General features: G+C 34.1%; 1 protein-coding gene across 1 annotated transcript in view; it reads left to right on the forward strand.

Annotated features, from left to right (window-relative positions):
- The window catches only part of LOC149785142 (protein mono-ADP-ribosyltransferase PARP14-like), an 89,039-nt gene that overhangs the window by 53,751 nt on the left and 20,153 nt on the right, over positions 1–15,135 (forward strand). The window contains exons 18-23 of the mRNA XM_089978906.1: positions 2,862–3,086; positions 3,963–4,181; positions 6,663–6,750; positions 7,165–7,376; positions 8,215–8,349; positions 10,583–10,853. Of these exons, the coding sequence (XP_089835032.1) occupies positions 2,862–3,086; positions 3,963–4,181; positions 6,663–6,750; positions 7,165–7,376; positions 8,215–8,349; positions 10,583–10,853 (1,150 nt within the window). The remainder of the gene's footprint in view (positions 1–2,861; positions 3,087–3,962; positions 4,182–6,662; positions 6,751–7,164; positions 7,377–8,214; positions 8,350–10,582; positions 10,854–15,135) is intronic.

Below are 15,135 nucleotides of genomic sequence, written 5' to 3' on the forward strand. Positions count from 1 at the left end.
TATGGAAATCAGTTATCACTATATCATTATATCATATAAAAATCCTAAGTCAACTAACGCAATGTTTACTATATATTTAATCCAAATACAAATCAACATAAACAATATAGTCATAACAACTTATACTGACTGTATATTGAATTACTCTCACTGGATAGGACTTAAAGTGTATATAACATAACGATTTCATCATAGCTTAAAATTACAATGGGTGATTCAATTTACATCATTGGCATAATATGCTAGGTATATTTCGATAACATGATGAAGATAGATTTTGAAAAAAAAAAATAAATTATTGAAATTGTTTTAAAATTTAGAGAAAGCTATACTTATCTCCAATATTATGAATCCATGTCTTAAGATATGTAACATAAAGAAAGTTAAACCAAGGATTTAATTAAAATCAACAATCAATTTATTTCTCCACAATACACACTAAAAATTTAAAAGACACTTCCAATATTGTGCAATATATTCAAAATAATCCTAAATGGCTCATCACTCATCCAAAAAATACAGAATGTCCCACATGAAGTCAAATAGTCTTAAATATCCTGATTAAAATGATACAATTCAGATCGTCTGTCAATGAATTCACAAAAATCCAAAGTAATGTGTTAAACTAAAGTGAATGAGTGATTTAGTAATTCCAATGAATATCGTTCAACACATAATTCCTCTCGAATCATATCTGATTTCAACAACACGATTGTAAACTCTGATCATAAATGGATTCCCAAAGATTGATCTAAAACAGGAATGAATTATATGTTTATCAACTCCCTATTTATGCACATTTTCATTTTACCTAAGTCGTAAAAGAAGGTGAAGGAACTGAAAGGAAGAAGCTAGTCTAATTGTAAACAAGACTGGTAATGAACTCAAATGCTATGTATACCTTCTATTTACAATGTATAATCATGGAGAAAAGATAGCTAAGTAACAATATGTTTACCACTTACAATCACATACAAAAGTTAAGCACTCAGTATAAAACAAATGTGCATTACGCCTTTGGAAAATAACTCTTTTAAAGACCAACATTATTCTAAAGCTTAATCATCCACTCATCTCATTATCCAAATCCGTCGCATCATTTTATCAGTTAATTAAATTAGTTATTTTTCAGCTTGATTGGACAAACAACGGAGGAGAAAATTTAAACGGGTTGTTTTGCATCAAAACGTTTCTAAACGTGACTTGGCGATGACACCAATTTGATATTAGGTGTGAAAATCGCATGGGTTCACAAAGTTCTCCTATCAAAATGAAAATGTCCCAGTTCGTTTGAATTTGAAATATGAGAGATTAAAATATCAGTTGCTATTAGGAGATGTAAATGTGATGGCATTGTCCACTAAGACGAAATATGCTCTTTCACTTGATGTTGTATTGATTGGAAATTGTTAATATAGAAGAATATACCACAGACAGGAGAATATCGTGTGAAAACAAATCCATAGATGAACACACATTTAAATGTTAACAAGGTACACGTTCTAGAAGAAATTGCTGGAAAATAATATAATCTGTTATGTTAATATAAAGACGGATGTGGATCTGAGAACTATCATCGATTTTGATAATTTTAAAGCTAAATATGGTCTCAACATGAACGTTCTTGCCTGTGAAGGTGTATTCTTCAATGTATGAAGTTCTCATGTAAAACGTTACAATTAGTTCTATAATCACAATTAGTACTAGATCTACACCATCCAGTTAATTCACCTATTTCGATTGGTATGACATAGATTGAAATAAAAATTAAACTGTAAATAATCTATTGGTAATACAAAAATATATAAAAATATTCTCATAATCAATTTTGTTATTTCCACAGTATGGGTTTATTATAAAGCATTGATGACATGTGTCTTGAAAAAATATATATTATATACATATATAAAAATACGTATCTTATATAACGACTATATTATTTAAATATGTACATATGATATTGACAGAGAATTTGAAATGTGCCGATAAAGGAGAACCAATATAACTCATATTCTCCCATCTACCTGTAAACAGATTTATCAAAGTAAAGTTAAACTGACTGTATATCCCGAAGCATGGTTAACATACCATGGCGTTACTTGATGAAGACTGGTTCCCGCCAATCTGAGATCTCTTTCATCTCGGTTAGTAAGGGAAAATACGTTATGTCCTTTCCTTATCATCCAAACGAGCATTACTTGTACACATAGTCACAATCATTATTGACTTAACAGACTCATATAATACACATGTTTCTCATTTCTCTGAACAATTAGTGTTAAAAAGAGTGATATCATATAATTATCCAAGTGTAAGTGCACAAAACATTTCGTAGTATAAGACTAAAAATGCATAATCGGTTTCTCCTGGCTAAAAAGAATTTACTTAGGCATTACTCTCTACATACAGGCTCCTGCATTATGTCAACTGCATGTTGACTCGATAGAAAGAATTTCTGTTTATGTAAATATTATATTATATTATATTATATTATATTATATTATATTATATTATATTATATTATATTATATTATATTATGTTATTTTATGTTACGTTACGTTACATTACATTACATTACATTTCATTATATTATATTATATTATATTATATTATATTATATTATATTATGTTATGTTATGCTATGTTATGTTACGTTACATTACATTACATTTCATTATATTATATTATATTATGTTATGTTATGTTATGTTATGTTATGTTACGTTACATTACATTACATTATATTATATTATATTATATTATATTATATTATATTATATTATATTATATTATATTATATTATATATATTATATTATATTGCATTGCCAATCAATCTAGTATATGATATTATTGTGACAGGCGGATGTTATCGTGAACACAACCTCCAGTTTTCCGAGTCTAAACGGAGTTATCGCAAAGGCACTCAGCAAAGTTGCTGGACCGAGTCTTCAAGCAGATTGCAATAAGAATTATCCCAACGGGTTACAAGATGGACAGGTAGCCTCGACATGCGGCGGTAATCTAAACTGTAAAAAGGTGTTCCACATCAAGCTATCCGAATGGAACCACAGCAAAGGAAAATCAGTAAGTTTACATTTTGAGTCATAAAACCGCCACTTTTACATAAGTTTCGAATAATTAAATCAGATGTTATTTATATTGGGAGAAATTTCAATATATTTATAATCTACTACACAGAAGCGATACATATTATGTGCACGAACTCGTCACCAGTATTATTAAAGAACTAAGAATGATTGATTCGCAATATTATTTATAATTTTTTTCTTTGATCGCTTGGACAAAATCATACGACAATTACATGTGATGCATTTAATGTGTATGTAAGATAAAGCATTTTTATTTATGTACAAACATGACTCTTTCAAAATTAATTTAATTTAAGTGACATTTCTTCGGGTATGCCTAACTACCTTTAACGCATCGTTGATAACAGTCTTGTTGGTTTCTTACATGAGACAGAGTTTTTAACTGCTCATGTAAAACACTGGGTGGCATATACTGCTCGAAGACGAACTTAAATGGTTGATAAAAATGGAAGAATCTTCTCTAAAAACACATCAGAAGTTGTGAGCAAGCAATATATTTTTGTTATCGCTTAAAATTACATGTACATCAGCGTACAGGCAACAAACACAGCTTGACGTCCACCCCACCCCACCCAAGAAAAGCGTCATGCGGCGAAACTCCTATAATTTTCAAAATTTTAATTGTTTTTTCGAAGGAGTTGAGGCCTTTAGTCTTTCACCGTAAAATGATTATAAATCAAACATGTAAATGTGTAGAAATATTTCTTTTGCACAGTTTGATTCCCATAATATCTCCAATACTGCGTGATGATAATTACTATAATTACACTTTATGAACGCGTTTAATTCTGTATACTTATGTGGGTAGGCATGTATAATAAATATTGTTCTCTCTGTTGTTCATTTGTAGCTTGTAGAGGGTACCGTGACAGAATGTCTGAAGATGTTACAATCAGAAGGATTTAATTCCATAGCCTTCCCCACGATAGGGACGGGTGGATTCAAGTATCCTGCCAAAGATGTGGCGTCCGCCATGTTTGAGACGGCCAAACAATTTAGTCAGGATAATCCTGGGTATCATTTGCGCGTTACTATTGTCCTGTTTCCTCCAGCAAATGACGTAAATCAGGTATGCCATTTACAGTCCTAATATACAGACCTTTTCTATACAATCCATATTTTATCATGTCTAATATTAAAACATCAATTTGTCTAATTGTGTAACTTCGATTTTTAACTCCCATAAGCACACACACACACACACACCACACGCACACACACACACACACACATACACACACGCAAACACACACACACACACACACACACACACACACACATATATATATATATATATATATATATATATATATATATATATATATATATATATATATATATATATATATATATATATATATACACACACACACACACACAGTCTGCTATCTAGTCTTCTAGTTACATATGGCACGTCATAAAATGCCCCAAGATAAACTAAAGGGAGAAAACTAAATTGAATAAATGACACAGGCTATGATTGCATCTAGAAACTTCCAAATCACTCTATTTGTTTATTTAGATTGCATACACATTTTATGTATGCTTTCTGCAAATACATAGAGAACATCACATGATATATGACTCAAAATGTAATCCCTCTGTCAAATGCATTTATGTTTTACAAGACGAATCTCGACTGTATGTATAATTCTGTCGGGCATTTATGCGCACCTAAGGTTTCGGTCTCCAATATTGAAGCAAAACGCATACCAAATTCGACCGATTGATAAAAATAAAAAAGCAATGTTCACCATTTGAAAAGAGGCAATTGTCGCCAGAATATTCTGGTCGAAATAATATTAATTTTGGAACAGGGGATACCACCCCCGTGTTTTCCTGACTCGTGATATGTCGGCAAGAGATATGCAAACTAAACCGATCTTGTAAACAAGTTAGTAAATTTCAACATTATATTAAAAAAAGCTAATTATGTGGAAGAAAACAACAATGAATAGGATTCAATGTGTCTACAACGTCATGCTGATGGGGACAAAATTACTACATAATTTAGAAACAGACTATACGTCGGGAGATTTCTTGAGAATTTATGTTCTAGCGGCAAGTTAACATGCTGGGTAGCAGAAGATTTTGTACATATGGGACAACTTCTTGCAAATTTGGAAACTTGAATAAAAAAAACAGTATTTTTTTCCGGTTCACATTTCCATCTTTTAAATAATGTATTTATTTGTAAGATTCTAAAAGATGCATAGTAAATCGAATTTTCTGAGTTACAGGTTCAAGAAGGTCATGGAGTGGGTCTTCACGTTGCATTTTGAAATCACATTGAATGTGCATTTCGAGTCTACATGTGGGATATTTTTGCACACATTATGAATATAACTTTTCTTAATTAAAGTACGATATTTCTTGATATAAAATGGATTTTCGAACCAAAATAACACGTGACCCACTGTTTAAAGAAATGACATATGGTTGCGCAGAATTACCCGACGCGCAGAATTGGCCGAAATGGTGGTATTTAGTTCGGATTTATAGTTAGAAATAAATATCTTATGCAGGGTTGCATATGATGTATAAATATATAAATTAATAAGGAAAACTACGTATGGATGGAAAAAATTTACTTTTCTTTGTGATAAGCAAAGCCAAATCCTGTACAATATTATACAATAATAAAACGATGCAAAGAGGTTATTTGTATCTTCTTTTTTCATGAGCATTATTTTAGTCTTATCAATATTCACTTGTGAAGAAAATCTCTCACATTAACCTTTCAAAATGATTTCGTAAAGATTGTAGAGCATCTTTAGATATACAGTGTACACTTCTTCATTTTATGCTTAGCACGCTATTGATGTCGGACTTGATGCTTTGAACTATGTAATTAATAAAGAATATAAATAATAAAGACGATAAAGTATCGCCCAGCTTGACAGCTCTACCTGAGCCAAAATAATTTGATATTTATTCATAATACTTAATGAATTACGTTAATGATGCTATATAGTTCTTACAGTTTTGAAAATTTTAGTATGCCTTCATTTGCTAATTATAAGCACAGGGGAGATCTAATAACTATATATAAAATCGGCACATCATTTACAGTTACATTAAGTAAACAACAAAGTTTGATTTAAGACAAATCCTAATTTATTTTGTTGGTAGATCGTTTGATTTGATAACTAATTGGTTGATATATGCTTCTTGCTAATGAATAGGGGAATCTCTCTGATTTTTCGCTCTGAAACAAACGCCGTAGATAAAGCGCTTCTATGTCACAACGTGTGTTGCGATGGCCTGGAATTACTAGGGTCCTGATTCGATCTGTACCTCAGTTTGGAAAAACAGTTGAAAATACAAATGTTATACAATGCGTTCACAATGTTTACAAGTATATAAGTGTAAAGTGAAAAAAGATAAAAGCATTAGCAAAATGGTATTTTATTAATTGTTAAATTAATAGGTTTAAGTAGCCCTCGATATAGAAATAAGCTAGCCACAGTTTTTACATATATGGTGACAAGTGTTCAACTGGAAACAAGATACGATTTTCTTCATAATTAGTGGCATTCCTTTTTTCCAGGTATTTAAGGACATCCTTAGTCAGACTTTCCAGGATGTACAAAAGGATGTCACTGAGAAAAAGAAGAAGGGAGTTCGTTTTGCTGACAGTAACTATTAAACATTTTATTTTTATTTGTCATTATGTTCTGCAAGGTGAGTTGCTAATGTTGGTATGCAAACGAAGCATTTGTGTTTTCTATACGTCTACAATAATTAATCTTTGCAGCATCAGTGTTTGTTTTGGAATCAAACTCATGTATTAAATTATGATTGTAAAGGCTTCTATGCCACGTGTTCAGAATTTTACATTTTTGTCTTCGACTTTTAATCACGCTATGATTTAATCGACCAATACATAAAGTTTAATCAAGTATATCAAATTCCAGCACTTTGGAAAATGAGTGGACTGTCATAGTTTAGAATTGCAAGCGACGTTTTCTTGTGTTTTCTTTCAGTTATAATACGTAATTTGGTAAAATGTTTTATATACTAGTAGTACATGTAATGGAATTGTTTTCAAGTTCCAGATGTCGACGATGATGAACCCCTTCTTAGTGAAAATCTAACTAATATTGACCCCGAGAAACGTGATTTTGTTTTGCTGAAGCTTATATCGGATAGCGTGGACCAGACAAACAAAGCTTTCCAGACAATAAGAAAACAAGTTGATCAGGACTTCTCAGGACATGAACCATTGAAGAACGACATGATTGGCAAAATGCGGCTAAGTGATGTAGGTTTAACACACGTGCTAACAAAGTCTGCATGAAGTTTTATTTTAGAGAAGTTATCGAATAGACTTTGGTACATGGCACCCATGCGATTATGAGAATTATGTTTTAGCTGAAGATACATGAATAGACCAAGTAACATTGCCTGATAAGATACATTTACGTGGATGTATCCATTCACTGGAATCGACGTTTTTCTTGCATTTTTTTGGTGTCGATTTTACTGTTGTCTTACCCACACAAATAATCATGAATGCTTCATTTCATTAGTACTAGCCGAATGTATGCGACCGTAATGCGTTTATAGTGGCTCGGAAAACAAGAAGTTTTGAAAAGGGGATGAATGATAAAGATTTTGTTTTTCAAGAGGTAGTAATTAATTAAAATTAACTTTTAAAGAGGATAGAAGGAATGGGAATAATATGCTTGTCAACTTCATTATTTGGCATTATTATATTTTCAATTTTGTAACGGTCAAAGAAAGGTACCAATTGGTGCATCAGTGTAACTTACATGTACATTTCGTCGAAATATTTGGTAAGTATTATTCCTCAGAAATAGTAGTTATTACACTTAATGAATCGCTTATGATGGTTATTTCTCCGTTCTTCAATACACTGGATTTCGTGTGCGACACTCATTGAAATCGACTTCCTTGTTAAATCACCTAATCAGCTGAAGCTTGAACAGCCACAGACAAATAGTGTACAACAACCATGTATGATTTGTCTTTTTCACTAACTTTTACTTTCGTAATAAATACGGAATGTTTTTATTGTTTCCTTATGCTTGGTTGCTTTGCGAACGCATTATAAATATATATATCATGTTGTATTTCAGATCCAAGAGATAGAAATGATATGCAGGAAATTAGATGTTGAAGTCGAGATTTCAAAACAAGCCAATGAAATAAACTTTGAGGGTACTTCTGGCAATGTAAGGAGCGCTAACGAGCAAGTACTAAAAGTTCTCACAGTAAGTAATGCTATATTTTTAACAAATATATTGAGACTCAATTCTGATGTCATAATGGTGCTGGTATTTAAAGATTTAAAGACCCTGGTCGTTGTTTTTTTTCTTGGATATTAAGTTTTACCAACGGAAAGTCATTTGACAATTAGAGTAGCGTTTCCAGCAGTACATCACAATTTTTATTGTCTGACGGATTCCAGCTATGAATGATAAAATTACAGTTTTGGCTGGAAATACGTTATATTTTTCTGATCGTTTGTTTATTTCTGTCATCATTTTACTATCAAGCATAGAACTCCCGATCTTAAAGGGTAGTATTATCTAATCATTAGTTTCATCATTACGTCATTTACAATAAGTCTTTTCAGTGATGCGTTGATTTTGATATCTTTTTAGCAATTTTGTTTTCCTAAGTGTGGCCAAGACGAAACTAATCAATATTCCAGATTTGGTTTCCTTGATAAGATATATTGTATGACGTATATATCGTAGCCAAGAGCTGTTCAACAATAAGTAAATCGTATTCATTGAGGAAGCCTGTTGTTGTTGTTGTTATGGGTTTTAACGCCATTTTTCAGCACGATAGGCTATCATACATGGCTGCCAGTATTAATGGTGGAGGAAGAACCCGGAAAACCCCGGAAAGAACCACCGACCCACGAGAAGCTACTGGCAAGCTTTCTCACATGCCCACATTGGTTGAATCTTAGACTCGAATCGCCGCAGACAGAGGTGAGATGGCAGTAATCCGTAACGAACAGCGCTTTAGACCACTCGGCCACTCGGCCACTCGGGGCCCCCATTGAGAAAGCGAATGATGATTAATGGGATTGGAATAAAAATAACATAATGTAATTAGTTTGCTCGGCTTTAAACTGACATAATATTATATGAATAAAACGAGCCACGTAACTATACTATGTTTTACGATACATGTATTTACAAGTAGCGATATGTCTGCAAAATGAATTATCAAGGAGAACATACATATATGTGATCAAGTGATTGTGGTTTTTCTTAGTTTATTTTGTAAAATAAATTTGTTTAGTTAGATTAATAAATTATCTTTTGACTGAGAAAGATAAGACAGATTCAAATTTGCGATACGTTGGAGATAAAATGAAGTGCCTCGGCAAATATTTGCTTGGATATTCAGGATTAAAAATGACTTACAAAAAGGAAAGTATACTATGTTTCAGTCATAATTGGGTTATATAATACATGAAACCTCCTTTTTTGGACATTCTTACATAGCGACCTAATTATACAGAGAGATTATATGTCAGTATTCGACAACAAGTAAGAGTTACTTCATATGGATCATTCGTTGTAGTATATAGGTACGGATGCAACTCTAAATTATTTTTATACATAGTGCAATAACCATTGTGCATGAAACATCAAGACACTCCCTCCATTAATATATAAACTGGTCATGTTATCTTTATTTAATTAGACTGTCCTAATTCGTCCTAATTCGACTAGTTTTTATATGGTCAGACAATGTCCATGATTGCAAGGTATACTAGATTTAATATAATTTTAGAACATTAAATATTTTTCAAGCAGCAATGAATTAAAAGCACTTGATCAAAACTTTAGTATTAACATTTTTCGTATTATTTAAGGTAGTAATTTACCAGGCTCTTTGTATTATGGATCTAAATCAGGATAATGCTTCACTTTCAAGATAGATACGCATTTACTACATGCTTTGCGTCGTAAAAAATAAGTAGATTTTTCACATAGTCTTCATTAATTCTGTTTCATTTGGTTTAATTGACAGATAATGTCAGCAATAAACTCAGGCCGATAATTATTAAGCTTGATACGTGGCCCACTCAGTCAGACATTACTAATTTACGTCAGTGACTGTTCTAAATCCATGGAGAATTCCTAATGGACCTACTTAATGTGTTAAAACATTTTTATTTAGCGGCATCCTATGTCTCACGATGAGTAAATAATTTTGAAAAACTGATGTGCCTGTTGGTCGTATGACTGTTATGGTCTTTACGAATAGTTGTACAGTTTTATTGTACACAAGCACCATTTAAGTTTGATATACTTTGTCAAGGCTAATCTGATTTCTTGGGATGAAAAAAGATCTTAATAATATGGCGTCATTCCCATGATGTTTTTCTTTCTATTCCGAAGATAAGTTTTTACATTGCAAGCTCACTTTGCATTAACATGGGTTTATATCATTGTTAGACATCTTTAACAACTGTTTCAGACACTAAATGCGTCATTACAAAGTGAGACTGTGGGAAAACTGGTGCAACAATACTATGAATGGTGTTATGAAGAGACGAAACACATTCTTATACCTTACTCCAAAAAAATTGGGATCGAGTTGGAAATCGCTTTCACAAAAGGTGACAAGTCTTACGAGTTTACCGACACAGATGATCTGAAATATTGTGTTGATTTTTCAAAGTACGTGGAATGTGAAGTAAACAATAGTTCCAACATGGTCAAGGTTGTTCGACTGGATAGAATGACGGGTAAGTTTATATTTAATCTTGAAATAGTTCAATACATGGTGAATCGATTATCTATAAAACACCAATTATGCTGAAGAAACATAAAAGCATATAAGCCTTTGGAGTCAACAAAATTGTCTTGGATAATCATACATAGTGCTGTAGCCAGAAAAGCAATTTTCATTTTGTTATTGTTGGTCTTAATTTTATGTCAATTACTCTATCAATGCTACGATTGTAACATAAGCAAAATGTCATAATCATTGCATGGGACAAAAGGTAAATCGAGCATATGGGACTCGCTGAGTAATCTCCGAAGATCAAAGTCAAAATTTGGATTAAACATATTGAAGATCACGAATATTTTGGAAATGTATCATATCTAGACGAAACGCGAGAAAAGATGCAAATAATTTGTAAATTTATATCTGTAACATTTACCAGCTTTAAGAATGGACCTCACTAATAATAATAATAATAATAATAATGAGGACTTTGTATAGCACCTAATTTTTAGAACCTCTAAGCGCTTTAAAACATTAGACAACACCTATAACATAAAAAACATATATAATGATATGCAAACAAACACAAACACCATGAAATTAGAAAACCCAGAAGAAAAAAAAACATGATGATAATATTTATGGTAGGAAACATTATTAGGTCTTTAAGTTTATTCTTGCAGTCGAAATAAGTGAGTTCTAAGAGCACTCTTGAATGGGATCACTGTGTCTTTGTGTCTACGTTCAGTGGGCAATTCATTCCACGTTGCTGGGCCCTGGTATGCAAAAGAACATTGTCCATATGACTTCGTTTTCGTAGTGGGAATAATGAGTATACAATTGTCAGAAGAATAGCGTAAGGATCTTGCTGGTGTGTACACATGGGTGAGGTCGGATAGGTATGTTTGACTGGAGTCCGTCAGTGAAACGTAGCACAGAGAACACATTTTATGTTTGATTCTGGATTGAATGGATAGCCAGTGTATGGTACAGAACAGCGGGGAGGTGTGCTCTGACCGTGGTACTCTGAGTATGATCTGAACAGCTGTGTTTTGAACTGTCTGAAGCTTCTGAAGTAGATATTGAGATGAACCATACATAACTGAGTTACAATAGTAGAGTTTTGAAGGTACTAATGAACATGCAAGTGCTTTAGTGGCATCAGCTGAAAGATATTTGCGAATGGAGCTGATGCGTCTCAGCTAAAGATATGCAGCCTTGCATATGTTCATGACATGTTGGTGAAACGTGGGAGGTAACTGTCCAGAGTGACACCTAGGTTTCGTACAGAATGTGTGAATTTAATGTTGGTGTAACTGATATTCATTGTTTGAGATAAATGATGTGACTGAGAAAGGCTTTGTGTTGTGATCAGAATGGCCTCAGTTTTATCATCATTCATCTGCAGCTTGTTACATTTCATCCATGATTTCAAATCAGAAATGCACCGCTCTACACCTTGGATGGTAGCATCAACTTCAGTTGGGTGGCTAGATTTGTGAGGCACTGGATGATGATCTATGCCACTTGTGAGCAGCTGAGTGTATAGAATGAAGAGAACAGGCCCAAGAACTGACCCCTGTGGAACACCACAACATAGTTTAACTGGGCTGGAGCGTATTCCATTTGCAGACACAATTTGTGTCCTGTTCACCAAGTATGACTTGAACCACAGTAAGGCTGTATCAGGAATGCCAAATACATGCTGGAGACGGCGAAGGAATATATCATGCTCTATAGTGTCAAATGCTGCAGACAAATTAATGAGGGTGAGGACTGTAATCTTTCCGCTATCCAAAGCAGAGAGAATGTTATTAACTACTTTTAGAAGAGTAGTTTCTGTACTGTAGCAAGGGCGATATGCAGATTGTACATTGTTAAAAAGACTGTTTGAATTCAGATGAGATCCATATTGGGATAGGACAACCTTTTATAAGATTTATTTTATATGAATGGGAGATTAGAAACTGGGTGGTAGTTCTTTAAATCGTTATGGTTGAGTGTTGGTTTCTGCAGCAAAAGCTTTACAATGCCGGGTTTGAAAAATGATGGGAATTCCCCGGATGAGAGAGAGAAGTATTAATAACATCAGTTAGTGAAGGCAATACTGGATCTAAGCACTCAAACACCAGTGATGATGGAATTGGATCAAGTTCACATGATTTTGGTGCACTCTTCCTCCCGAGTGTACAGAATGAAGAGAACAGGTCCAAGAACAGACCCTTGTGGAACACCACAACACAGATCAACTGGGCTGGAGTGTATTCCATTTGCAGATACAATTTGTGTCCAGTTGAGCAAGTAGGACTTGAACCACAGGCTGTATCATGAATGCCAAATACATGCTGGAGACGGTGAAGTAATATATCATGGTATATTGTGTCAAATGCTACAGACAAATCAAGGAGGGTGAGGACTGTAATCTTTCCGCTATCCAACGCAGAGAGAATGTCATTAACTACTTTTAGAAGAGTATTTTCAGAACTGTGGCAAGGGCGATATGCAGATTGTACATTACTAAAAAGACTGTTTGAATTCAGATGAGATACAAGCTGGGATAGCACAACCTTTTCTAAGAGTTTTGATTTGAATGGGAGATTAGAAACTGGTTCTTTAAATTGTTATGGTCTAGTGTTGGTTTCTTCAGCAGAGGCTTTACAATGGTAGTTTTGAAAAATGACGGGAATTCCCCTGATGAGAGAGAAATATTAATAACATCAGTTAGTAAAGGCAATACTGGATCTAAGCACTCAAGCAGCAGTGATGTTGGAACTGGATCAAGTTCACATGACTTTCGTGCACTCTTCATCACGATTGTACGTACGAAATCCATAGAGACAGGTTCAAATGCTGCTAATGGTTGCCGCTCAGATTCTGTATCCCAACTGTATGGTGACGACGAGTCAATTGAAATTGTGTTGTCCAGCTGATCTCTAATGGTTTGTACTTTGTCACGGAAGAAATTTGCAAACAGGTCCGGAAGGTCGACTAGAGAGAAGGTAGTTGGAAGTGGTGTAAATTTGTTCCTTGACATTAGCTTGTTAGTAATCTCGAAGAGCTCTTTGTAGCTGGAACTTTCTGGAACTTATTACTGTAGTGGGCCGATTTTGCTGCATGTACTAAGTTTGTGACATTCTTCTTAGCGGCTTCATAGATTTACTTATGAATAGTGAGCCTGGTGGAAAGCCAAAGCCTCTCAGCTTTACGGCGGTCTCTTTTAGCAGTGCGAAGCTGGTCCCTAACACTGCTATACCATGGATAACACTTTTAAATTGATCCTCTGCACTTAGTGACTGGGGCATGTTTGTCGAGCAATGAACGCAGGCAGCTATCGAGTTGCTCTGTTGTAGGAGGTAGGCAAGTTGTTAGGTTTGCTTGTATGGCATGCATTAGTTTGGTTCTATTTATGATACTGATATTTTTCTTAGTAGCAAATAAAGGTGGAGTGTAAAGGACTGATACGTCAAGATGGCATATAATGCACAGGTGATCTGATGCAAGTTCGTGTGATACCAGGGAGGAACGTTGAATATTATCATCACGTCTATGAAGAATCCAGTCTAAAATGTGACCATGTTTATGAGTGGGTTGGTGAACTGACTGTTTGAGGTTGAAAACATTAATGCAATCGAGGAGTTTTGATGTGTTTGGGTTTCCGGGACAGTCAAAGTGAAAGTTGAAATCAGGTTGCCACCTATCGAATTTCCATACTCCAGGAGATTCGAAAACTGCTGCAAAAAGAGAGATTCAGTCAGCTTGTTTTTCTATTAGGAGGAGGGCGGTATAGGCAGAAAAAATGGACTGACCTTTGTTCCAGTGTAAGTGTGGTTTGGACTAGTTCAAACGGTGTGTGGTAGAAATTGAAAGTTGTGGTGTGGTTAAGACGTTTGATCATGGAGTTCTTTGTGATGACAGCAAAATTCCTCCTCCGCGAGTGTGGCGGGGGAACGAGTTGATGGAGTAACCAGTGGGTGTTAGATCCGCTCACTTGGACTCATCGCCTGATTGTTCCAACCATGTGTATGTCAGGAAAAACTCGTCGATATTTTGATTGTTGATAAAATTAACTATTTATGTGCGCTTTACCGGTGATCCTACTGATTGGGCATTGCATAATGCAATACGCAGAGATATCTCTTGGATAGTTGACACAAAGGTTGACGATTTAATAGTGATTTGAATTAGGTTATCTAAATTAACGGTCGAAATTTTTAATTGTTGAGGCGGAAAGGGCATAAGGGAGGTAACTGTAATTCTTCGTCCTACTCTACGCCGGCCAGCTTTGAAGCAACGTTTCT

This window comes from Sinohyriopsis cumingii, chromosome 13 (genome assembly GCF_028554795.1).
Source record: "Sinohyriopsis cumingii isolate HCF-2022 chromosome 13, ASM2855479v2, whole genome shotgun sequence".
Classification (NCBI taxonomy): Eukaryota; Metazoa; Mollusca; class Bivalvia; order Unionida; family Unionidae; genus Sinohyriopsis; species Sinohyriopsis cumingii.